Genomic DNA, 26,655 nt, shown 5'->3' with positions numbered 1-26,655 from the left:
CAGTTTGAATCCTACCCTCCTGTATGATGGATAGTCCCTCAGCAGACAGGATGGCTTGCCTGAGGCCAGGCAGTCTGTGCCACTAAATGGGAAGCAATCTGTTGAACAGGGTGAGAACAAGTAGAAATAACTCTCTTGCTATGAAAAGTGGTAATTGAAAGGAGACATGTGAGAGATCCATTAAATTTGATGTAGTGGCTATTCATTATTCTTCACAGGATGGGGAGTAAGAGATACAGGTGGCATAACCAAGCTCCAGGTTTAGAAGGAAAGAAAAGGTAGACCTTTGTCCTCAGTGCAGGGAGTGACACCATGGAAATTGTTGCCACAAGATGGTGGGGTTGCCATCAGAGCTGAAAAAGAGATCAGTCCGATGCAAAGAGAATGGGGCACATTGACCTAGATGCTTCATCTAAAGCGATGATTTTCAGAAGATGGAAAAACAGAGGAAAAAGTTTGTAGGTTTTTTTTCCCCCCTAAGCATTCCCTGCTGCTTTCTGCTGGAGCACATAATTCAGGATACTGACTTAAAAAGTTCTTTCATGCAGCCCAATATTACAGGTTTTATGTGTTCATGTCCATTATTTGCAAACCAATATCTCAATTTCTTTAGTTCTCTATACAGGTAGAAATTATTCTGAATATCTAAATAACTACAAAACATGGCTGACTGATTTGCATTACTTGCAAAGTCTAGTCTCAGGAATGTGTAATCATTGAGAACATAAGATTATGAGGTCAGGGAAAGTGGTGTATCTAGAAAGTAGCACCCAGTAAGAGGATAAAAAACCACCAACTAACAAATATTTAACCATATGCGATGAACAGCAAATCTCTTTCTGGCTCCAACTAGTGATCAGTTTACATATGCAGTTTATACAGTAACTGCTACATCGCAATTTTAAAGAAGTTAATATAACTACAAAAAACATCCTTGGGAATTAGCTACTGCGGGGTGCCCAAAATGCAATTTGCAGATCAAGAAGCTTTACAACTGTCTTATGAAGCTGATTTATCCTCATTTAGAGACACCAAATCAATGTACAATCCAGCTGTAATATTTTATTAAGGTAGGGTTTGATGTACAAAGACATTGTTTAAGAACAAATGGAAAGACCAGTCTACAAACCCATGGTAGACACAAGTGCAGTGGAAAACTTCCATAGCATCTCACTATAAGGAAAAGGACACAGAATACTCAAGGTATGAAGCAAGATGTGTAATCCAAGACTATCTACAGATTTTTAGCTAGAGTTGGTTTCAGTTCTAAAACTAAAATGAATAATTCTTTTTTTTTTGTTATAGTTTAATCACCAGGAAAGATTAAGGATGCTATTTTAAAATGCAGTCTAATACGCTATTTTCTGCCCTTATTTAGTCTATAAACAAATCTGGTGCACTCAAAAGCTTCAAAAGGGTGTTTTTACTCTCAATGCATTCAGTTTGTTAGAGCCCAGGAAGCACATATCTTAGAGGAAAATGAAGGAAGTAATATCTTTCCAACAGATCCTGACCTGTGTCTACATATTTTCAGGGTATTGTAAGAAGCTGCCCTTACAAAGCCAAATACTGACCTTTTAATCTCCCACAACTTCCCAGGAGGAAAAGAGCTTCTCTCTGCTTTAATAATGGTCAGAGCTGTCACTCTCCCCCGCAAAAGGAGCAAGCACAGCAAAAAGCCAAGCAAACATTCACTGCTTACTATGAGTTTTTTATATTTGAGTTCTCTGTTCCTGCAATGTCTCCATAAACAAATTCCTCACAGAAGCAGGCACAAGGAGTGGGTCTGGCAGTGTGTGATTTTGACTTACATATGCTGTGAAGCGTTGGGGTAGAGCTCTGAGAACTGTGGTGCAGAATCCTCGGGGCCATGGGGTGCAGCGTGGCTGATGACCATCATTATGGGCCTATGGGGATATATCCTCTTAGACATTCTGAAGTAATTAATGCTCTCATTAGTGATTAGGTCTGTGAAGTAGTCCTGGAACATACGATTAACACAAAGCAAAAGTTACAAAGTGCATGATTAATTAGATCACATACTATCATGTTATTATGTTATTTTCAAGTCCTCATTAAAGCTCAGATCAGGAAGTAAAAGCATACCATCAAAGAGATGTATGATTTGAGGGAACATAGGGGAGACCGAGAAGTAATTACTTTCTTAAGCAGGCAATGCCACATAAAATGAGACAGTATTTTGCAAATCAGATATAAAAGAAAGCATTAAGTAAATTTGATTACCAGATTTTGTTATATAGTGCCAAGTAACATTTAAAGTGACAGACTGTACTGACAAAGATGTTTCTTGAATTTCATCGATAAAACACTTCACAAGGTAATGGTTCCCAACTAACATTGACTCTTATGCTGGTTTTATGTTTACATAAACCTTTCTTGCACAGTCTTTGTTCAGACTCTACTTTCACATCTGTACAAAGTGGAACAGATTGCAAAAAATCTTTATCAAAGAAATTGCAAATGAGAATGCAGGGTGCAGTTGAATTCCTGCGGGCTCTGTTCATTTAATTGTGCAACTTTAAGCAGTGCAGCTGCTGAGATTAAGGTTGTGACTCGCTAATAAACTGGCTTAACCTACAGCCAAGGTGGCAAATGGAAGCCTACAAGGGGAAGGGAGGAAATGGAACTAAGAAAAAAAGATGAAAACTTAAATTAAACCACCTGCCACCTTAGAGTATTCACTGTTGGCCTGGAGGTCTAGTACGAGCTTCATTGAGAAAGTGCTGAGACAATGTTTGTAATTTCAAGCACTTCCAGGCATGACTAATCTTATGTTGTGGATTCGAGGCCCCAAACAGCTGCAAAAGCAGAGCCTCAGGGACAAGGTCTGTGTCGCATGTCGGTGCTAGGACAAGCCAACCAGCTGTGACCTCCTTGCTCGCCCACTCCCTGTCCCCCTGCCCCTTCCCCTCTCCTGTAGCAAACTTGGAGTGCATACAGTAGCCCTGGCTGCTACAAACCCTGCAAGCATATGGAAGAGACAGTGAGTGATACTTTAGTTTCCAAAATGGAAAATGAGTGCCAGGCACCAGGGTTGTGATAATTTTTGGGTTTGTGGCCTGTTCAAGTGAAATGCCTATATGACTGCTCTCCCAAAGCATATGATCCCCTCTTGCTTCCCTATTTATTCTAGTTACATACAGTGTGTGTGTAAGGAACGTATAACTAACCAATATTCTTTATTTTCTTTTTTTTTTGTCTCTCTATAAATATATAATCAGAATCATGTAATTTCTATGGATGGGAAAATCAGAAACAGGCATTGCAAGCTTCCAATAAAATCTCATTACATGGGTCAGAAACCACAGCTGTAACATCTGTATCATCTTCCTTGAGCTAGTTTGAGGAAATTCCAGATTGCCTTCTGCAGGCTGGAAAGTCTGCGATCTGCGCTCCTAACCGTTTCCGAGAAACTTCATGGCAGTGGGCAGGTCACCTTGGCATACTTTCCACACTTTGTCAAGAGCACACACAAGCTCTGAATTTTTCCAGTGGCTGTGTTCTTGCACTTATCTATTCTCATAGTCATATCCGGAGGCTGACACCACAGGCACACAGCCTTCTTTTGGTATGCACTGTATAATGGAGAACAACATTAACTAAGGTTTCTCCTGCAGGTAGTAAGTGACAGCACTCAGCAAACTTTAAAGTTCAGTGGTGCAAGGGGCACAGTTATTTTAGGTAAAGGTTTCTGTTTACTTTTTGCTCTTGCCACCAAACCATCACTCTCTGGGAGAGAGGAAAGGAGGGTGGGAAGGCGAGAGGGAAGAATCATCAGACTCCACTGAAGAGCCCTGGGAAACTTTCTTCTGTTGAGTGATTAATATTCTCACATGGAAATTGGTCTGCAATGCCCTGGAGAGAAAATGACATCTCAATTTCATGGTTGTAGTTGGTTAAGTAATTAATTACCTGGTTAATTAATTATCTGAAAACTATTTTTATATGGATTAATCATGTGGCATTTATGTGTCTGGAAAATACCTTTGCATAATCAAATCCATGCTTCTCTTTGTTACCATTGCGAGAAATGGTGTAATTATAGAAGCGAGAGTTCTTCACTAATCCAACCCACTCTCTCCACCCAGGAGGGATGTAGCTGCCATTGTATTCATTGAGGTATTTCCCAAAAAAAGCTGTGAAGTAAAAAAAAAAAAAAGAACACACACACACATGAGGCTTTGCAATCCAAGTCTTTTAGTCTGAGTCAAAAGAATGCATGAATGAAGAGAAAATGTGTTAGAATGAGTCAGAGTTGCTTTACCAAAAATCTTCCTTTTATAGCTTAGAGGGTTTTGAAATTAAAATAAGTTATTTCCAGAGTTTTATGAGAGTTGAAAGCCTTCGTGACTCTACGTTTTATTCTTAATCTTTTAGAATCTAGTGCTCATGTGAAATGTTTTCAGGCTTTTTTTTTTTTTTTTTAGAAAGAGTATGTTGCCCTTCATTTCCACTTGAATATGGAATAAAAACTCAGTGCCCAGAGGATATATCTGAGAAACACCTTGTGATTTTAAGCAAGTTCTGTGATGTTTTGAAGCTCGGCTTCTAACTTGAAAGTTTGGGCTTGCTATCCTGGCTACATTTGCTAGTTTGATAAAAGGTTTGAAAAGTCCAGATCTCCATCCTACTGTGACACATTTGGGTAGTGCAAGAGAGAACGTCCACCCTGCTTTACTGCCACATCTTCTCTAAGCCAAAACTAACAGAGACAAAGGCTTGGAGGTCAAGCACCTCTACCTGGCCTGCCAAACTCTCTGTATTTTTTTCCATTAGGTGACAAGTCAGAACCCACTCAGACTAAAAATTTCAGCCTTTGCGTTCGGGCCCAGGAGGGTTTGTAAGTGCTCCTGTCAATTCCTCTGGAAGGAAGCAAGAAGAAAAGCAATCTCACAATGCAGCTGGCTCCCAGATATCTGGAAGTCTGGATTGCCTATGCCAAAGATAGACACCAAAAACCAGCCAACTGGCTTTGGGAAGGAGCATTAATGCTGGCATGGCACCGTGGCAAATGGAGCCGTGTTGCTTCTAGGGAGAGATAGGCATGGAAGGTCTTTAGCTGCATATGCATGGTCTGTGGCCTGGATAGAATAGTCAGTTCAGATGGCTCTGCCCTGCTTTTCCACTGCCTGAGAAGTGTGGTGACAAAACATCTGATTAGGTCCGCAACTTGGATTTTTAGGGATTTATTATCTCCAGCTCAGTCCCAGCAGGTTACTCTGTGGGTGTCTCAGTAACTTCACTGTTTCCATCTTTAATTATCTTAAGGTTTACAAGACCCTGGAGGGTCACCTTTGCCAGCAGTTCTGCTGCCTTTGTCCCCAGCAGTCTGCACACTGGTACTCCAGGTGCTTGCAAAATGAGAAACTGCTGAAGAGGAGGGAATCACACAGACCTCCCCCTTTACAGGTAAGAGCTGCTTCCCTCCCTGCACCCCTCACGGTGCCCCACTCCCTACCCTGAGTGCAGCCAGGCCTACCTGCAAAGAGCTGCTGCCCAGAGCTGCTGTCTCTCAGCTGGGCCATGGGACACACCTCAAACCCCCGTACTTGTTTCCTACTAGGAAATGAAGTCACATTGGAAAACCTCACATCCAACTGAGACACATTCAATCTTACCAAAAGAGCACATTTGTGGAAAGCCTTAAATTATTCAGATCTAATTGATGTGGGCATGGGGAAATTCTTGGGAAAATTGGTGGAAAAATCAAAATGTTCATAATTAAGACTTGCCTGAGGCAACATAAATATGATGCAATCCAACTGTGGAACTGCCAAATGTCACTAACCAGAGATTATAGTCATATATAATCTTACTTTCCTATACCACGTGGAATGTGACATATAAACAAGTCCTAGAGACGCTAGACCAGGCTTCCAGATCTTCCTCCCAAAGCCACCAAGAAAGCAATCCAGCCTGTCTCCTTTATTTTCCTGAGGCCAACCAGAAGTCAAGAACTGTGAGGTGAAGAGGGTGGATGACAGTGGGCAGGAAATATGTGCCCAGCCTGTTTTCTCCTGGAATGGAAACCATGCCTCTCTCTAAGGCAGCTAAACTGCGTTAAATTTTCAGTCAGATGTCATGGGAAAGTGTAAGGGTAAAGGTTGAAATACTATGAGAGGGGAAGCCAAGGAACGAGTAGAAGGGGAAAAGAAGTCAGAGAGAGACAGCAGTGAAGAAAAGTATGGGGGAGTGACGTGACTGAGAGAGAGGAAGCATTGTTGAGCCAAGCAAAATCAAGGACAGTCTGTGGTTACAGGGGAAATCTGAGGTGAGCCCTCCCGAGTGCCATTCCAGATTCACCAGCAGCTACTGCACAACCTTGGGGAATCTCTGAGTGCCGCGCTCATCAGTAGAGGGCTCTACTGCCAACCTGCCTCCCACAATCATCAGAGGCTTTCAAGCTTGAAATGGGAGTTCTGGCCATTTATCATATAAGATGGTTTGATTGCCCCATCTATTATTAAGATTGACTCATACAGAGACCTGGACTCTGCTATTTACAGTCTTGCCAAACTTCAATCACTAGTGATGATAGTTTCCATGCTATCTGACTCAGGCTGCATTTTGCTCTATGGAATCTTTTAGCCAAACACTTCAGCAATTTCCAAGGAAAGGGCTAGGGGAAAATAAATAGATTTGCCCATTTAAAAATCATTGTCAAGCTTTTCTCTAAGAAGTTCTAGTGTCTGTAGGTTTTGATGTAGTGCCTTTTTAAATAACAGAGGTGGCTATGAAAATGTCTCAAAATGACCAAGCTCCGAAAAACTGTAGCACACAGATGATTAGGAAAGTCTTACTCCAGCTTCTCAGTTTAACATCACCATGGGGTGTTCCTTTATGGACCTGAGAAGGTTCCCACAGTTTCAATTTTGGCACTAAAACAAAGAGCCATCAGCTTCTTTTTCTCCTTCTCTCCTCTCTCTTTTGATATTTATTACCTGAGAGAAAGCCACCAGCATAAAAAGCAGAGATGAAATGACCTGGGGCATAAGGATGAGAACAGATAAACTGAATTTAGAAAAGGAAAGGGTGGCTTGGAACTGGTGGAGGCCAATTCATCTTGGAATTTCCTTACTTTAGATTACTTAATTTTCTAACTTTAATAATGTTTTGTTAGCTCCCTTTTGGCCCCCTGAACCCCATATTTTGGTGCATGCTATGAGACTGTGGATTGACAGCCTGAACCATTCACCTTTGTCTTGGCAATGATTTAGTATTTTATCATAAAAATAATCTCAGTGCTGTCAAGTTTTAAGCAGCTCCCTGAATGACAGCTTGCAGAAATAGACGTTTTCCCCTGTTGCAGAGTAAACCAGTTCCCATGTCAAACGTGTAGCAAAGCCCCAAATACCAGCAGAAGCTCCAGTGGCTGTGACAATGGATTGCATTTGCCAAACTGTTTTAACCAACACTGGTTTGTTGGTCAAAAGCTCAGGAGGATATGAGTAATTATACAGATGAAGGGAAAAGACAGGCTTTTACTGAAATATAAGAGTTCAGCCCTGCACCATGCGGTTTTCTGAGTACCACTGAGTATAGGATAGGTTGAGTGAGTCACAGCTGGGGCACTTAGTGTCTGGCTCTTCATGGTCTGAATGAAGACAAGTGCCAGAGTAAAAGGAAAGCATAGTAGTGTCCATGGGGCCAAATAACAATCAGCAAATAATCATGATGGGTGTTCTAGTTGTTTTCTGTTTAACCAGAGGACTGTAAACAGCTAAAACACTATGGAATATGCCATAGAACCGCCCAGCAACTGACACTGTGATGTGCAAACGCTGGGTCTTCACATGCTTGGCTTGTAGAGTCAACCCCCATCCTTAACTCAGGTGTAGTCCAACACCTGCTGAATTGCCCAAGTCTGAGTACTGACTGGGAAGGCTCAGCTTTAAAAGCTGCTCATACTCAGCAGTTAGAGGGTTTAGAAAGCCATTTCTGCTTGTAATTAGTAAAATGGAGATTATGACTCAATAGGTAAAAACCTCATTAAAAAGTAATGCCATTTCAAGGGACATCTTTTCATTATTGCATGTAATGGCCCCCATAGGGATAACAAGAAAGATAAATGCCTGCTTTTGCATTTTAATAACACAATTTTTATCTGCATTCTGGCAGTTTTGCTAACTGTTCCCAGGACACATTGTTATTTTTAATCACATGTAGTGTATCTTAATATATCAGAATAATTGTATTCTGTATGAGTACGTTCAATTAAGTTTATGCAAACAACAACACATGGCATGGTGAATAGACATCTATGTATCTCTGGAGGGGCTGCAGAATATACATGTTTGCACCTAACATGAATAGATGCCTTAATACAAATTTTTGTTTTCCCTTTAGCAATTAACTAATGATTTCTGAACTGGACTGAGAGATCCAGACAGTTACAATGAGTGCAAGACAAAGAGAATTTGAGGAAGGAGATCTCTGGACTTTGAAGCCAGAATACTTAGAGCTGAATGTGATTCAAATTCTCATAATTCCTGGGACATTTTTCCCCAGCATTTTTTACAAGCAATTATGACTAATGTTTACAGTATTACACAATAGGGTTAGTCCTCTAACTCCTGTCAGCATTACTGGATTAGAGTACAGGTGAACTGGGCTACATCTACTAGTGAGACATCTCTGCACTTCCATGGATCAAAGGATGTATGTTTTACTCTATACCCTTGTTATTTGTTGAGGCTTATGGGAATGTTTCCGATTTAAAACAAACCCAAACCTCTAAAAAGGCATGCTGTAGAAAGGTTTAGTCACCGTGACCCAGACAAGAGCTTTATGTAGACAGCCCACTTCCTTTAACAAAGTCAGGAAACCATTTACAGGAGTTGCAAAGCACTGTTTATATGACATTTCAGGGCTGACACGCAGTGATTCTGTGCTTCTGGGGACAGAGTCCAACATAGCTTCAGCTTCCGGATTATTCCAGTAAATTCCTCCTTACTTTCTTCCCATTATGCAAGCCATAGATTCAAACCCGAGAAGTTTGATTTTTCCCTTCTGTTGTAAAATTGCAGAGTATTAGTGTATCACATCATAGAGGTGCAGAAAGCCAGATTAGTATGTCAGCACCACCCAGGAAATGAAATAAGCATTGTCCCCAAAAAAATATGGTGAGGCACCAAGAGGTTGACCTTCCGCTAGATCTAAGTCATGAAGGAAGCCTGTGGCATTGCCAAGAATTCAGATTTCTTACTTTCTGGTCTTGTAACTTAAACACAGTTCTCCAGCTTTGTGGGTCTTTGCTACCAGGTTTACCATTGCAACCAAAAAGATCATTAAACATTAAACATTAAACTCAGTAGTTGCAAAAGGCATTAACCTATAACTTGATACAGCAATTGTTAGACTGGGTGATGTCTTTAACAAAGTCTGTATTATCGGCCAAGCTGGTAGCACCTTCCAGTATTGATGTTGTCTGACACTTCTCATTATAAGATCCTGTTTTAGCTGCTTATAACTCTCTTGTACTTGGACTTAAATTTTCCACACTGGGTGTCAGCTGAGGGTGAATTTTTTGAAACTTCTTAACCCAAACAGTAGCCATCTTTGAGAACCGTAGTAATGGAAAAGGAATTGTGGTTAACGTCTGAAAAAAATTATGTGAGATTTCATTTGATAGCACTTACATGCTCTGCACTGAGAGCAGAAACTGTCAAAGACATGATGGACTCCCTGTCAAGGAGGCATCTATTAGAATCCTTTGAAAAAAACCCTGCGATTTGCATGTGTGGGAAATCAGGACACCTCAGGACATTATTCCCTGTCCACCTGTGAGTGGTGTCAGTAGGTGGGAGAAAGTTGATTGAAATGCAGAGGGCAGGAGGTGACCAGATAAGGACAAGCAGTCTGGAGAACAGCAGGGAATCCAGCAAAGGAGTTAAGGGAGGGGGGAAAGCAATGGGGGCTTGGGGGCCCAGGACTTGCAATGTCAACCAAGAAACTGGGCAATGAAAGGAGAAAGAAACTGACTGACAAGAGGGGTGGGAGAAGCAGATTTGCTGATCAGGCTGGGAAAGGAGGTCGCTAATGGTAAGCAGTGGGAACAGGACATGTCTGTCAAGAACTGACTGAGCCTGGGAGGGGAGGGAGGGAGGGAGAGAGGGAATGACTTGAGGACAGACAAGCAGGGGGACAAGGCTCAGAGCAGAGGCCAAGGTGATGTCTTACAGGGCCAGAAAACTGGGATGAGAAAACAGGAGTAGACACTGCTCTGCCTAACAGGGTAGGACGAAGGGAGCCAGAAGTGCTATCGAACAGCAGGGAGGACACAACAATGTCTGAAAGGACTCCTGAGTCTCACTGGTACCTTCCTTTAATCAGACATCTGAAAACCTATAGCTGCATCCCTGGCCCAATGTGTGTGATAAAAACCCACTTTACCTAGTTCCTCAGCAAGTGAGCCGTTGAGTGTTGCAGAGGGGATCTGAGACCCCCATCCCTGCAGATGCCAGCATCATCAGCATGCTAATCAAGAATCAGCATCTCTTGATAGAACTAGTCTCTCTTTTTAAACTGAGGAAATTTCCCCCTCCAAGAAGTGGTATGTTATTATGTAGTTAAAGACTATAATTTGGCCATGTGAACAAGAGATGAAATGGTTCCACAGACAATGTTCTACCCAGATTTTCCTAAACGAAGCACTTGAATACATAAACTTGCTAAAAGTCTTTCAGTGTATGGTTTTCTGTATGATATTTAATAGCATAGAATTCTTCTTTAAGCATAAGTAGGCAGATAGGCTGTGGTTTTTGATGAGGTCCTGGACAGAAAACAAAAAAAGTTTCACTTCACATGATACCATAGAACTAGAAAATCCTGCATGTTATCCTTTTTGGCCTTTTTCCTCTTCTACATTTCATTTTTTGTGGATTGTGTGCATGTATTTGCCATATTTCACTTTCATTTATACATTTTTATTTGTTGACTGAAAGTGCAAATTATTCAGAAAAGTGTGGCATATTTTTAATTATTTAAATATTTACAGATTAAATTATGTCTGATGTTTCCCAGACTCATTTGTACCAATGAAGGAAGAACCTGAAAGCTCAGAGTTCTCTTTCTTTTCATTTTCACTTTAAAAATAATCTGAAAACCAGGACTCATTCTCTGCTCACTCATTCCCACCTCTGTATCATATTCTGCCACTCTCTCTGCTTTGAAAGGGTGCATGAGGCAGGATACAAATTAGGTCACTGAAATGATGCAGATTAAAAATAGCATGTGCTGGCAGTGATTTGTGCTGCAAGGTTGTGAACAGGAAACACACTGGCTTTGCCTCCAGAGGAAACGTATTGTCTGCCTACACTTTCAGAAGGCATAGCTTTGGCTCCCTTTATGAAAGATTAACTTGTCCCTGTGTGTCAGAAGGGAGTGGTGCACAGTTTAAATACTCCTTAGCTTTCAGTCTCCTGTCATCTTTGTGTTTTATTAGTTCTTTGGTCATTAGACTGAGAAATGTACCCATAAGTGACAGATGTCAATGGACACGCTGATGCGTACTGTTGAACACATTAGCTAGTTGTCAACCAAGTGACCATTTCTGTTCAGCACTACACAGAAGTCTGTGACTAATGTCAAAACATACCAGCTAAGGGCATCTTGGTGTAAAGTCACTTCTTGAGTTTTGAGTTTTGCAAATGCACCCATTTAGGAATTAATGTTTGAGCTGCTTACCTTTGCTATGCTAACATTTTTTTGACACAAAAGGAGGAGAATGACCTCAGAACACTCACATGCGTGACTCTTGAATGTTTTTCTAATCAGCTGATACATTTGAGCAAGAAATAAAATACTGGGAAATACATCTTCCCAAAGACAATTTGAAAAAGTGAAAGCAAATAATTGCCTAACTTGGTGATCCCTGTTCTTTCAGGTGGGATTCCATAAAGGGAGAGCACTATGCATTTGACATGATGCTGTGAGGCTGTCAGCAGCTGCTGAGCCAACACAGATTCCCATTCTCTCCTGCATGGTTTCACTGGCTGTGAAGGGCTAAGAGGAGTGAGGATTTGAATGTAGTAATTTTACAAAGCAACATTAAGCAGAGAGGGCTTTGAATGTGTAGGTATGTTGAGTCAGGGTAAGGATTTTAAACTTGTATTTCTTTTCATATTTGCAAAGGGATGAAACTTAAGCTGGCAAAAATGTAAAATCCTGCAGTATACAAAGCATGACACACTATTTAAGAATAAAATACTAATTATATTTATGTCTTCTGGATATTGACTGTTCTCATGTGATGGTTTTGTCTTCTAAAATACTAAGATTATGCTTGGCTACTTCTCAATTATTAAGATGTAGCACAATTCTCCTTTCCTACTGGAGGAAGCCAAGGTTGAGGTAGTGCACTCCTGGGATTTTCCTTTGTGTTTGTGTAGGTGAAACACAGTGGGAACTGCCAACAGTAAAAGGCACATCTGAGAGGCAAGACTACATGTTGTAGGATTGGGACAGAACAGAACAGGACAGCAGAAGGTGAAGAAAGTGTAAGACTGAAAGAACAGCAAACCAGCCGACACTTTGGAAAGCACAAAGCAAAATCTCTAACTTCTGCATCTAATAATCTTATGAATTAAATTTCTAAATCCAAGTATCTGAAGGGTTATCTACTGACATTTAAAACTAAGAAATGAAAAAAAAACTTCTCAAGCTTTTCTCACAATTTCCACAAAATTTGAGTGTGACTCATTTTTCTCTCTAGTATGAATAGTTGGAACCTATGTAATTAAAACAAATGTGTCATCTGTTTGAAACTCTCCAGAGTTACTTTCTTTTCTCTTTCTACCTATTTACTGTGTCTATTTCCTACAAATTCTAGTTTAATGTTACCAATTTTGTGGACTTTAACAGTCAAGAAGCTGTGCAGTTGGCTCATTTCTGCATTAGCATACAGCTTGTGAATAAGGGAAACTGTAAACATTGAAACAATCCTTAAATGTTTAGGGATTTTTAAAAATGATAATTAGAAGCAAAAGTGATTTTGGTTTGGCAGGGATGCTTCTGAATATTGCCTGCCCTGCTAGTGCCCAGCACAGTTCCTGCCTATGATTTAACACTAATGTATAATCTTCAAAAAGGGATGTTTCCATGAAATCCAGCATTGCCTTTAGGTCACATCAGAGTAGAAGAGTAAATTAAGAAAAGGAAAGAAAAAACGTTCTGTTCTTTGCCAGGTTTTCCCAGTGGGCTCCAATTATAACTGCAGTTTATTAGCGCACATTTCAGACCTCTCTTTAAATGGCCTGCTGTGCTTGTGTGGAGTCCTCATGGCTTCAGCAGGACTCCTCTCATAACAGTCTGCCCACATGTGATCAATTGCAATACAGAGGGTTTAGTTAATGCTACAGCAGGTTTAGACAGTGAGTGCCTTACAGATACTGAAAACTATTTAGACTAAACAGAAGTGAGGACATTATATAAACACTACCCCACTCCTTTATTTCCACGGACTTATATAATAATTTGATTCCATGCAGAAAGTGGGAGTTAAATTCTCATCATTTCAGAGTACCAGGTTGGAGGTATTGTACATTGTCTCATTCCGACTGGAGCTCTCTAGTCAAGTGCCTTATCAGGACTGTCACCAGACTGTGACTGCCCTGGGTCATTCACTGCTCTTTCTCTGTCTCAGTTTCCCATTGAGGGCATTACTGATTTACTCTCAAAACATGTAGAAATGCACAGGATAAGTGCCCATAACATCTGCAACATCAAAACAGAGTCACAACTACACTGTGTGGGGTTTAGTCACTCTCTCTCCACAATTCCCTCATTTTCACTCCCAATTATTTTTGACTCCCAGGTATTCTTGAGTCATTATAATTTTACTAAACTTTCTAGCTGTGAAGTGTAGATTATTACTTGGCTAGCACACTTTTGATGACTTTTTAATAAGGCAACAGTATCCTTGAAAAATATATTATAAGCTCTGCTGTTAATTAAACTACCACCTCAAAAAAATAATTGTGGCTTAATTAGAAGGTAGGCACATCTTACAAGGAGTAGAAAGATAAATCTTTGGGGCCATGGTATTTTGGGTCAAACAATGTACCTTGGTCAGAATTGGAGATTCATACAAGTATTTTCATTTGTTTCTGTTTTCTTTTAATCCTTCCTGCCCTCTGGTAAAACTCACCTACCCTGATGTTCTCTCTGCTTGCCTCTGGAAAAGGACTTTTTTTCTTTTCTGTTTTTTTTTGACTCCTTTTTCCTTTCAATGTAAGAGGGCCTAGTCGGTATTTAGTGGACATCTCCACATGCTTTCTTAATACAAGGCAGTGCAGAAGATATGCCCAAAACAGTTTACCCCCAGAAGGGCAGAGAGGGCTAGTGACAGAGCTCTGTCACTAGCTCTGTCCAGTTTACGTGTGAAGCATTTAGTTGTGCAAAGCTAAGATGACAAACCAATAAGATAGTAAATTTTAAGAACATGAAAACCAGGTCCTTCATGAAGCAGCCATTTATCAAGCAGAAAGGATTTCTGAGACATAAGTCATGAGACAAAGCTTATATTTTAGGTCAAATTCAGCACCTTTTCTAGCAGTGATTGCCAATTCTCCTTTCCCTCCTTTTCTTCTTCAAAACCTTTAAAGAGGTTTAGCAGTGCTGTACTCAGATGACAACTTCACTGAGACCAACTTAACAGAGATTGAAGTACTATTCCGCGCATGGGTCAGAGCCAACACCAGGTCCAAAGAAGTTAAAGATTTGTCTGGTTTTGCTTTTTACACAGGAAGCAGAAGGTCTCCAGAACTACAGATGCAGAGATACGGAAGAAAAAAGAGTGAACTGTCTGTGTGGTGAAGAAAAGATGGCAAACAGTCAGATAAGTTTGAAGCACTGGATATAGCAGCATTAAGAGATTTAGGACCAGCAGACAGCATGGAGACATTCGCCAGCTATATGTTTTGAAAGCAATCCATTCTTGTGCCTACGCTGCTGATAGAAACAAATCTCTTTGCTGCCAGTTACATTGTAAGGAAGGCAGTTGGCACCAAAATCTGTGCCTCGCTGGTCCTGTAAAGGGGAGTCTTTGTAGCTGAACGATACTTCTGGACAAATTGCACTCTGATGACCTCGCACAACTCTGGTACCTTGTGAAGGGGAAGTCAGGCTGGAGCCGAACATGTCTACAGATTGAATCTTAGGGCATAGGTGATGCAGAAATGAATTGGGTTTTACATCAAGCCAAAGCACAGATGAGAGGAATAAGAAGAGTTCTTTGTAGGCAGGAAAGGGATCTCCTGACTACAGAAAACCACCAGGAATTTACAAGAAAACTATCAAATCTTATTGGTGCATAGTAGAACAATCCTTCTTAAAGGCATGTTTCTATTCCTTTTCAGAAAATGCAAATGAAATATTGCCCCATGGCAAAGTTTAAATTATACCATTCACCTTGTTTCGCTCCCATGACAGGCACTCCACTCCTGTGAGGTCTTTGGCACCAGTCCCCAGCCTGGCCCTGACATCTTCTTCCATAACTGTTAGCAGCTGTCCACAAGCAGGCCATAATACTGACCATAATCACGGCTGGAACTGCCAGTTCAGACCCACAATGCCACTAAAATGCACCTCTTTCACAGTAAGTGTTAACTGCCCAACAGCTTACTTTCCACCTGGGACATCCAAAAGTGAAATATGCTGCTTCACTGCAACTGAGTTTCTTTACATGGCTGTTACTGCAGATGTGGACTGTCAGGCAGTACTACCCTTCCTCTCCATAACATTCAACCTCTGCTCTGCATAAGCAATTTGAGACAATAGTTGCTTCTGTTGTGGTTTAACCCCAGGCAGGAACTAAGTATACCGTTCAGTTGCTCACTCACTCCCCACCTCCCATCTCAGTTGGATGGGGAGAATAGGAAAGTAGGGAAAATCCATGGATTGAGATAAGAACAGTTTAACAATTGAAATAAAATACAATAATAATAATGAAAAGGGAGACAACAAAAAGAGAGAGAGAAATAGCCCCTCGAAAAACTCCCAAACCCCTAAGTCATACACAATAGAGTTGTTCACCACTCACTTATTGATATACAGCCAGTTTCCACGCAGCAGCCCCCAGCCAGCTTTTCCCACAGTTTATGTACTGAGCATGATGCCACAGGGTATGGAATATCCCTCTGGCTGGTTCAGATCAGCTATCCCAGCCATGTTCCCTCCCAAATTCTTGTGCTCCTCCAGCCTTCTTGCTGTCAGGGCATGAAATGCTGAAAAGTTCTAGAGTTAGTATAAACACTACTTAGAAACAACTAAAAACTTCAGTGACCACACTGAATCAAGATTCGGTGATCAAGATTACTCTTGTGCTAAATCCACACCACAACACTATACCAGCTACTAGGAAGACAATGAACTCTATCTCAGCCAAAACCCAGACAGTTTCATTTTAGGCAGTGATTCGAGACTGACTGCTGAATATGTCAACTTCACCTTAAACGAAGAACTGCTGTTGATTCGTCTCTTACCTGTTCTATACCCAGTGTTATTGAGATACACAGCAAAGGTACGTGGCTCATGAGTAGCCTGCCATGAGGGAGAAGAGCAGTTTTCGTTGTTGGTGTATATGTTGTGGTTGTGCACATACTTCCCAGTCAGCATTGAGGAACGTGATGGGCAGCACATTGGGGTTGTTACAAATGCATTGATAAAAGAGGCTCCTCCATTCTCCATAATCCTTCTGGTTTTATTCATCACTTGCAAGGACCCTGCAAAAAGAGGTTCTGATCATCACTGTGCTGTAAAAAACTGTTTTTATATATTGGCTGTTGTAATGCTATTAAAAGTACAGTATCAGTGATTAGCTTGCCTTTGAACATCTGTGTGCTCTACTCTGTAGCTTGGGTAATTTCAGAAGAAAAGATCAGACTTTTATTATATCAACAAAAATATTTTACAGGATTCAGGAAAGACTGAGTTCTTTTTTGTCAGGCTCCAAAACAAAGTTAAAATATCGACTAATCTAGAAATAGAGTGTTAAAGCTGTATCAAATTTACAGGTCAATAGTTCTTCAAGTGCAGCTGTAGGAAAACTGTACGTTACACAGAATGAATTATTAGTTGATGTACCAGTAAAATATGAAAAATGCTGATATTACCAAAGGATATGTTAATAAACTTTCAATTTTATCAGATGACTGAAAAGAGAGAGAGAGAGAGAGAGGAATGGGGTAAAGAAAGGAGTGAAAGATGGAGGGAGGAGAAAGAGAGAATTAAGTGGCAATTTTTCTAAAGGAAAGTTTCTGTGGATACAATATCAGCATGTCTGGCTCCTAAACTAAAGCACCATGCTCAAAACCAGTTTTTGGGGATCAGTATGTATGCAAAATTATTGGCAAAATGCAGCACCTTTGTCAGGAAACTGTATTGATAATGTTTAAAGAACAAAGACATTTGTTGCATCCTTCAAAACATCTTTGTGAACAGCAAGGTGAGAAAGGCAGGGCTTGCAGATTTCTGATTGCAGAAAGGCTGAACAGCTCCAGATAGGGTCTGTCAGTATTTGCTGACAGCTGTCAAAGTTTGTTCTTTTTGTTATTCAACAGAGCAGAGATTGAAGGGTGAGGGTCAACTGTGGATAAGTCAGTATGTACCCAGGAAACAGGTTTGTGAATTGTAATACCTGCACAATTTTGGTGGTAAAAAATGGTTTCTGGAATTCTATTTTCTTTATCTTTGATTTTAAAATTTTGCACAGTTGACGGTAGTTGTTTTACATTTAAATCCATTGATTCCAGTAATAGAACAAGAGTTTTTCTTGATGATTTAATTTGTGTTGCTTGAAAATCAAATTAAAAAATATTTTAAAGCAATTGATGTCTGCAAAACCATAAAACTCCCAAGGAAGCTCAACTTTAGGTGTGAGCAGTAAAATATTACAAATTATTTTACTAGTCAAGTTAAGCATGCTCTGTTTTGGTTTTGGGCTAAGGAGTTGGTGCTGAATATGAAAACTTTTGTATAAAAAATATTTGTTTAAAAAAGGGAAGAGGCAGTAGGCTCTTCAGCATTTCATTGTGAAATGCCAGGGCCTGTGTCCTTAAGGATAAATTTAATACCGTGCATATAAGTCACCATAATTTTAGATTCTTCCTCTTTCACAGCCGTTATTTTTCAAATGCAGAACATCTGCATTTTTGCTTTCCTGAATCCCATGTACTTAGGGACATAGAGAAGTAGGAGAGTAACTGAGCACAGTCTCTGAGGTCCCTGAGCACAAAAGGTCTCCATTTACTTGAATGGGAGCATTTCACTGAGTTGCTGAGATTGTCCTTGTTCTACATCTCTTTATCTCAGACCCCAGGCTGACTTTTTCTTTTTGTTTTGTTTTGTTTTCTTTTGGTCACAAATCTTCCATTTTTGAAAAGTCACAGTTTATTACTGAGAAGTCAGCTGTAAAGTGCTTTGAGGTGCTCATATAGAAAGTGCACTATTCAGGCACCTTAATGCATGGTAACTGCAGTAGAGCTGATCTGCACTTTTCTGCTTCTATGTATTATAAATGAGTAGCTGTTAGAGTACTTCCTTATTCTTCCAGCTTGTCAGTCCTCTGCTCTTGCAAACCTGCTGTTTATGACTAAGTTTTCCCTCCAGGTATGCACTTATTGACACTGATAATAGATTTAGCCCCTCTGGAAATTCTGGAATAGGCACTTCAAAGCAGGTGAGACTTCCTCATTTGGAAAACAAAACACTAGTAGGAGATAAAACTTGCTGATATGAGTTATAATCCTTTTCTGTCTGTAGCTCTCCTCACAGCTTGTGCTCTTTACCATCTGGCCCACAGTCTTCAGGGCATATGTACTCAGGCACTGTCTGTCAGCGCTCTCCATGACCGACTGGGGAGCACCTGAGGGGAACCAGATAACCGGGAATGGCCACTTTGGACACAGAAGTTAGCAAGTTTTGTCAGGCAAGAAATTCAGTGTCATTTCTCAGTCTATCCTCATCTATCAAGAAATATGTTTGGTAACCAAGGTTTCGTATCAAGTCTTAAAGTTGCCAGGGATTTTCATCACAGGTGGGCATCTCTACAAAGGGATAGACAGGAGCCACCTTGTCCTTATACGCATTGTATGCAAGGCTCCAGGAAGGTAATAGACTTTCTCAGATCTCAGCACATTTCCCCATTTTTTCAGCTTATGTGTTTTAGTGCTTTAGTTCTAGTGAAGATGGAAAGCAAACCAGGTAAATTATGCCTGATGTGATGTATCTAGATGATACTGTGACCTCTTCACCCAGCTCTACTTGGATGGTTTATATGGATTTCACTGGATGGTACATTAGGCTGTTAGCAAGGGTTAGAAACACTGGAATTATCAACACATTCATTAGTTTTGACTTCTTTCTGACATGGAAGATATTATTTACAGTGAGGATTATAAGAGCAATTGGGGGGGTCATGTTTTGAGGTACTGATGTGTGCAAATGAAAAGAGAATCTGGAAGACTGGGGAAGAGACTAAAGTGTGAGCAAAATGTTGGACTGAACAGAGTACAGACCTGAACCCAGTAGGAGGTGGGGCCATTGCCCTGAAAGCCTTAGCATGTTGTCTCTATCAGGGAAGCAGTTCTGGGTTCTGGGAGCTGATGCTTTGCCTTGAGCAAGATGCCGATTTGCCTCAGTATTGGACAGTTATTTCTCTACCCTCAGGATCTTGCAGGAAGAAAGTGCATGGTGGCACAATTTAAGAACTAATTTCCCAGCATTAGAGCCCAAGTATCTGCGCAGTTTCTTCAAGAGCTGTGGGCCAGGTGGCTTCACGCCACTTAAGTTGCCATCTACCAGATCTACAATATCCTTCCTCTGTGACACATTTCTCCTAGCATAGGTAGGAAGTGACTGGAGTTGTCGAGCAATTTGTGGGTTTTATCTGATAAATGGAATGAGGCAGTAACTCTGCTGAACTTCTTTGCACTCAGAATGCAAAACTCAAGGGGATGGTGCAGATCAATAGGAAGATGTGTATATTCCTATGCTTTGAGCACTAACCAAATGCACATTCCTTGTTTCTTGCAAATTTTACTTTGGCTAACTCCTCTGTATATCATTTGCTCTCAGGCAGATGAGTATTTTGGTTCAATGTTTATACACACTCTGGAGACAAATCCTTCCTGATTGAAGTCTATAACATACTTTTATGTTAAGGCATTAGTTTAGACTAGCTTTTAGAAATGTTCGTTCTGGGAATATAGTAGCAAATAATCCATATTGAGAGACTTTCAGTCTTGTGATTTTTGGATACCAATACCTAAGTTTTATTCTGTTTGTGGCAGAAAGTGTTACTTCCCAGTGACCTTTGCGAAATTTAAGATTTTTCTTAGGAAACAATGAGGAGCAGGGGGAAAATTCACACATGGAAAACAGTTTGCCTTTATTTTTCGAATATGTGGAATGATTTATTATCAGAAGTGTGAATAATGCGGTACAGTAAGTCTTGGGGCTGAATCCTGTTTCCTGTGAAATGATCTATGAAAAGGGGAAACCTGTGTCTTTATTCAATGCAGTGAGAATGCATACACACCCAGGCTACGGCTCAGCTGCCTGCTGATGGGGGCCAGCATGCCCTGTGAACATTTAGAGCAGCTTTCAAAGAGAGGAGCTCCCAGTATGAACAAAGTGACTTGCCACATCCTTCCTTTTCCTTCACCACTTGCAAACCTTCTTGCAAGACTGAAGACAGCAAGATGGTAACACTGTTCAGAGACGTGTGTCTGCTGAGCTACCTTCCCTAGTGCCCTGGAGAAAGCAGGCTCTTTCAGACCACAAAAAAGGAAGAAATGACTTGACCCTTTTAACGAAATTTTTCAGAATGACTCTATCAAGAAAAAGTGCATTCCTATTGTAAAAGCTGTATTTTAGGCCAAAAATAGAGCTGGGAACAGCTATTCATTATGCAGCATGGCTAAACAGAGCAGACGTTTGAAAGAGTGGGAAATAAAAAAAGATAAGATGCGCTCAGATCTAAAGGCCTGGTTTTGAAGTTCTGCTGCATAAAAGCACCAACACTCAGTCACAAAATATAGCTTATTAATTATGTTCTCAGAACCCTGAAGGGCTGTGAAATTATTATTGCATCATGGCAAATACAAAAATGCTAGCAACTAAAGAATCACTTTTAGATCCAGACCAATTTTTTTCTACAACTTTCTGCTTGAAAGTGTGTGATTCTAGAACAAATGAACTCTTCTAAGTTTCCTGGAATGAAGCATTTTTATTTTCCAAAGTCATATGTCATTTTATTTAGAAATTCACTATACTTCTGTTAAAAATATGACTTTCATAAAAAAAAAAATCTAAGAAGGCAGGATTTCATTTCAAATTAATTTGCCATTTTTTCACCTTCTTGATCTCACATTTCAACCCCAAACCCAAAATATTTGCTTGGGGGTAACCTAAAATGATCCTCTTTCTCTCCTTGATTTTTTATTTCGAGCAGTGAACCAAAAAATCAGCTATATGCATAACTACCATTAATATCTTTCTAACTTACTTAATGGAAAACATTCAAAGGCCTCCTGGAACATCATCCAAGTTGTTTTAACTTTTTCCACTTTAAGAAGAATATGTGAAAATCAATTCTGGCTAGTATGTCCAGGTTGTGCTCAGATATTTAGTATACTTGTGGAAGTAAAACTATCATATTTTATACATAGGGAATAGTCTTAAAGATGGATTTTAAATAGTCAATAATGTATAATACTTAATATAATGCACAGAAATATTATGTCCTGAAACCAGACCTGTTTGTCTGTGTGCATAAACATGTCAGATGACACACATGCCTGTGACGAATATATGGAGATAGAGATACCTATATAGCACTGAGGGAAAGGTTGACCTCATTAGGCTCAAATTTTTAAATGCTACAGAAAGTCATAAAGTGAGAAAAGGCTTTTGATGCAAGTTTTTTACCTGTATGTCCTTGCATGCATTATTAAATCCTTTTGTGGTGGTGATTAAAGCCTTCCTTGGTGGATTTTGGTGGATTTTGATAAGCATGTACTTCCTACAGTCTATAACCAAATGTGATGAATGCCATTAAATAATATTTGTTAACTCATTTTCCAAACTTATCCCATGCTCTAATATTGTTTCAGGACCAGGACCTTCTCTGAATTTAAAATACTTTTTGCTTGGTAGAAATTACTGCAAGACACATGACAAAATGTAGTAGCAAATAACAATTATTTCTCACCTAGCTCCACATCTTGATCATCTGTGAGTACAAGGATGATATTTGGTCTGATATTTTTTCGCTCCTGCTGCACACGTCCTCTGAATCTTGGGGATTTGATGGTGGAACACTGACTTGTTAACAATTCAGTACTGAGCACTGCCAAGATGAGTGCAAACCAAGAAGACTTCATAGTAGTTCCAGTATTTCAATGAAAAGACTGATCCAGAAGTGTCTGAGCTCTAGTTTTCAAGCCTGTAGGAACAAAAAGAAATTCCGTTCAAGTAATAAATAAACTTCCAGTCATACAGTGAAAGGATGACACTTAGGGAAGTCAAGTCTCACACATACCATTTAACATGATTATAAGCTATATAGTCGAATAAGAGGTTTATTCTGTCATTTTCTAGGAATAAACTCAGTCATTCTGCAACTATGCTTTCTCAAAAAATTTTTGCTTGAAGTCATGCCATTGCCTGCATTTTGTAGGCATGACTTCTGGTATACTCCTCACAGTGCTTCTTCTCCCACACCCCACGCTTCTTTTTATGTAGCTTGTTCCATATATTCAGTACCTGAGCGCAGTAAAAAATTGCCGGGACGCAGACGTGTTCAGAACATCTGTAGGAGGAGCCCTGTGAAAAGGAGAAAGCAGAAGGCTTGTCAGTCAGAGACCTCAGTACTGTGGCTGTGCTTCAAAGTCTGCAGAACTGTTTGTTACACCTTCTTTTTCTGTACTGAAAGAAAAGAGCAGAAAAAAAATTGCATTCCCCCTAACTCTCCTACTTAATTTAATACCATACCTATGCAGGGGTTAGGTGGTACCTTGGCTGCTAGAGATAAAGGACATACATCTCACGTCATCAGACACAGGTGCTTTTCCAACATATATAGTCAGATTTATAGTGAGATTCTGAGAATAAGAGTTAATTCCAGAGTATGACACCTGGCAAGCAATAAAGCTATTTTAACTCACCTGCATGAGCGACTAAACCCTTAAAAAGCAGAGGGGAGAGCATGGTTCTCATTTGCAATCTGCATTGGATCACTACATGAAAAGTCATCTTCTCACTGACAAGAAAGCTCATATTAAGTGACAGTCCACATGATCTTACCCAGCATTGTGAAGGAGCGTAACCATCCCTCAGTCAATCAACGACAGACCTGAGTGCCTCATCCATAATGCACAGTACCTCTGCCACAGTCTCGTCCTCGACACTCCACTTCCTGACTTGGCTCACTATGTTATTAGAACCCTCACTCCGTGCCTGTCAGTCAAACAGACTTGCTTTTGTAAGACCTGCTGCAAGAACAGAGGCTTGGCTTTGCTGCAGCAGATTTAAACCTGTGACTGAAAATGACTGATTGGTCTGGGGAGGAAGGGGCAGCCACTTATACTTTAACATTTTTGGCATTACTGACTGAAGCTCTGCAAAGCGGTTCTGTAACACAAGGGAAGGGAGGGAATATCTAGGGGCAAAAAGGAAGGGGGAGGGAAGGAAACCATGGAGTCATGCCTGTTCCCTCCAGGGTATTGACCTGCCACATACGTTTCTCCTGTTTTTATTGTGGGACTATGGATAAAGCATGGTGATATCGGTCAATTAAAAAAAACTCAAAAAACCACCCAAGCCCAAGAACAATCCAGAATTCTGCCCAAGGGGAAGACTGCATGGGAACTGGGGTGTGCCTTATATAATTAGCATAATGGAGCATAAATCACGAGGAGATCTGTGCACCCACACCTGAGACTTCATATTCAGACATGCAACATGAACTGCAAACAGATTAATAAACAGAAATAATTTAATGAGAGCAAGACAGAAGACAAAAAGGGCCTCATCACTCACCTAAAAATGCGCTAATAGGAAGATGCTCTAAATTTCAGGGGAAGAAGCCACGGGAGAGGGAGGGGATGGGACTTGGTGCTGGACGGCTAGAAAAAGGATCGTGTTCTTGTTTCCACATACACCTTTTATTTTAAGCTTCACAAGCTAAACAGTTTCATGCTCCTCACTCTGGCAGGCTGTAATTACACCAGAAGAGTGTGAATGTCTTTAAAAGGAAAATCCAAGCATCAGTGGCAGAGAAATCTTGTCTTTCATTGTCTCTGCACCAACAAACACTCCAGCCTTACACTAACATTACAGCACTGCAAAGTCAATACAGGGGATCACCATTAAACCTTAAATGCTATTTCAGTGATTACACAACATTCAGATAAGTAACTGGAAGTCTGTAATTTGTCTGGACAGACTTTTAAAAATAGTTCAGTTTCCATGTATTTGTTCTTAAGTCACATGAAAACTGACAAAAGCCCTGAAGATCAGGGTTACTGGAGAAGTCAACCTTCTGACAGACACCAGATACCACATGCTCTTGGTGCAAAAGCAGAAATACAAGGTCTCTAAATGTCTGATCTTTAAATAGCGAAACTTTGACTCATATCACAAAGCACAAAAGCCTATGTGAAGTGAGACTTAGTGTTTAGTTTCTTACCTCAGTTGTACGGTACAGTAAAGTTTTACAGATAATGCTGACCCAGAAAGTGCAGTCATCCTGACTGTGCTGAGCAAACATTGGCACCAACATGTTCGAATAATCCCCTACCATATGAAACTGCAAGTTTCTGATAATTACACTTTACTGCTAACAAAATTTACACTAATCCAAATGGACATTAACAAGTATTCTTCATTTTCACCCTCTCTAGTCTATATTATTTAGTTAAAAAAAAAATCCTTTTCCTGTAGAGAGTTGGAGCCACCTTTGGCAAGTTTTTTCTAGAAAAAACAGTGGGAAGGTTTCTTTTCCAACTGTAATTTTTTCTTATTGATGGTTAAAAGAAAATTATCAGGATGGATCTACACATATAAAATTAATTATTCAAGTTTCACTGAACGGTTCTTGCAGAAGAGCACAGTAATGACACGTTTTGTTGCTCATATTTCAGTTTTGCATATGGCAAATCTTTATCAAGAAGTAATCTTTGACAACTTTTTCTTGTACAGCCTGCTTCCCAGTCCTAGAAGGAAATGAAGTAAAGAAAACTGCCCAAATACAGGCTTGATAGCTTGCAAGGGAAGACAAGGCTGCAATGTTTGCAGTGGATCCATGGCTGGTAGCCTATAAGAGCCCCTGCAGACACTGCAATTTGTCTTGAGAAACAGACAAAACCAGGAGAAATTCTAAAAAGGACCTTTTCAATTTTACATGGGGAGGCAAACAAACTTTTTTGTACAGTGTTCAGAAATCAAGATGGTACTATAAAATGCTTTACTCTAGCCAAATGAACAAGTGCTATTGGTGAAATTTAAAGTATATTTTTCCTATATAAGATACCCTTGACAACTGAAATGTAGTCAGCAAATAAAGAAAACCAGAGAAATCCAAAGAAACTGCTTTTCATCATCTGGATATAATTTTTTCTTTCTGTCATTCTTTTTTTTTTTTCCCCACAGGAGTAGAAATTCATAGTTTGCAATCACCTTTCAAGGGATAAAATCAGGAAACTCCAATCTTTAGTTGTTTCTATGCTGCTAGTATTTTAACAGACAGTTCAAGGACTTGTCGGCATGGAGAATTAATTACTCACAAAACTTGAATCACATTGGCAGGGCACTGCAAAGAAAGGCTGCAGTGCCACTTGTGTAATGCAGCATAAAAATTACAAAGACTTTATTTCTAGGTCTGTTAAGAGAGTATTGTGCAGTAACTAAGAAGAAAAGCAACAGGTAGAACAATATCTTTTGAAACTGTAGATTTTATACTCATTTTGATCAAGAACTGTTCAAGATTTTTCAGTGCATTGACTGAAAGTGCTTAATTTGGAAGACACCAAAGACAGACAGTATTCAAAAAAGAGCATTTTCCACTTTGTTTTCATGTCCACATTTTTGCTCTGTTCACTTAAAATGCCATTTTGTGTTTGGCCAGTAAAAATCTGTCCATAATCATACACTTTTTTTTTATGAAATAGGGCACTGAGCATCCACAAGAATACTCCATTACAGGCTTTAAAGATATATGGACTTATTATATTTAATATTCTACAAATGTGGCTTCCACATAATCTTGCACAGGGGATCTGGCTTACATAAACAGATTTCTTGTTTGTAAATCTGAAATCAAACTTTGGGATAATGAGTGAGTATACTGGACATATGTCCATCCCCCGTACTATGTGCTGTGCAATGCCCCACATCAGTAATTCACGATGAAGGGGTAACAAAGGGCAAACAACTTTATCTTCTCTGTACCATGGTGTTGGTGTTTTCTTTTGAGCATGAACATTGAGGACATCACATTATCCAAAGTCATAGGTTAAGGTCCACTGCTCTAGTGGTCTTTCATTAGAAACAAAAATGGATCAACTATGGCCAATAAAGGAAACAGTGGTAATAATAATAATAATAATAATAATAATAATAATAATAATAATAATA

The 26,655-nt window shown here is 39.9% G+C and overlaps 1 protein-coding gene across 6 annotated transcripts in view; it reads right to left on the bottom strand.

The window, feature by feature from the left end:
- SULF1 (sulfatase 1) overlaps positions 1-26,655 on the bottom strand; it is a 120,066-nt gene that overhangs the window by 41,262 nt on the left and 52,149 nt on the right. For 4 of the 6 annotated variants that reach the window (XM_027638444.1, XM_027638447.1, XM_027638448.1 and 1 more), the window contains 5 exons: positions 22,786-22,845; positions 22,232-22,465; positions 16,503-16,742; positions 4,006-4,157; positions 1,812-1,981 (listed from right to left, as the gene is read on the bottom strand). In XM_027638444.1, the coding sequence (XP_027494245.1) occupies positions 1,812-1,981; positions 4,006-4,157; positions 16,503-16,742; positions 22,232-22,403 (734 nt within the window). In that variant the 5' untranslated portion in view covers positions 22,404-22,465; positions 22,786-22,845. Of the gene's footprint in view, positions 1-1,811; positions 1,982-4,005; positions 4,158-16,502; positions 16,743-22,231; positions 22,466-22,785; positions 22,846-23,325; positions 23,360-24,060; positions 24,117-26,655 lie in introns of those variants that run through there. The other 2 variants (XM_027638445.1, XM_027638446.1) reach the window with 2 other exon arrangements.

Source organism: Corapipo altera, unplaced genomic scaffold (genome assembly GCF_003945725.1).
Source record: "Corapipo altera isolate COAL_440 unplaced genomic scaffold, ASM394572v1 49, whole genome shotgun sequence".
Classification (NCBI taxonomy): domain Eukaryota; kingdom Metazoa; phylum Chordata; class Aves; order Passeriformes; family Pipridae; genus Corapipo; species Corapipo altera.
The sequence above is the reverse complement of the archived record's forward strand: the minus strand, read 5'-3'. Positions and strand labels throughout refer to the sequence as shown.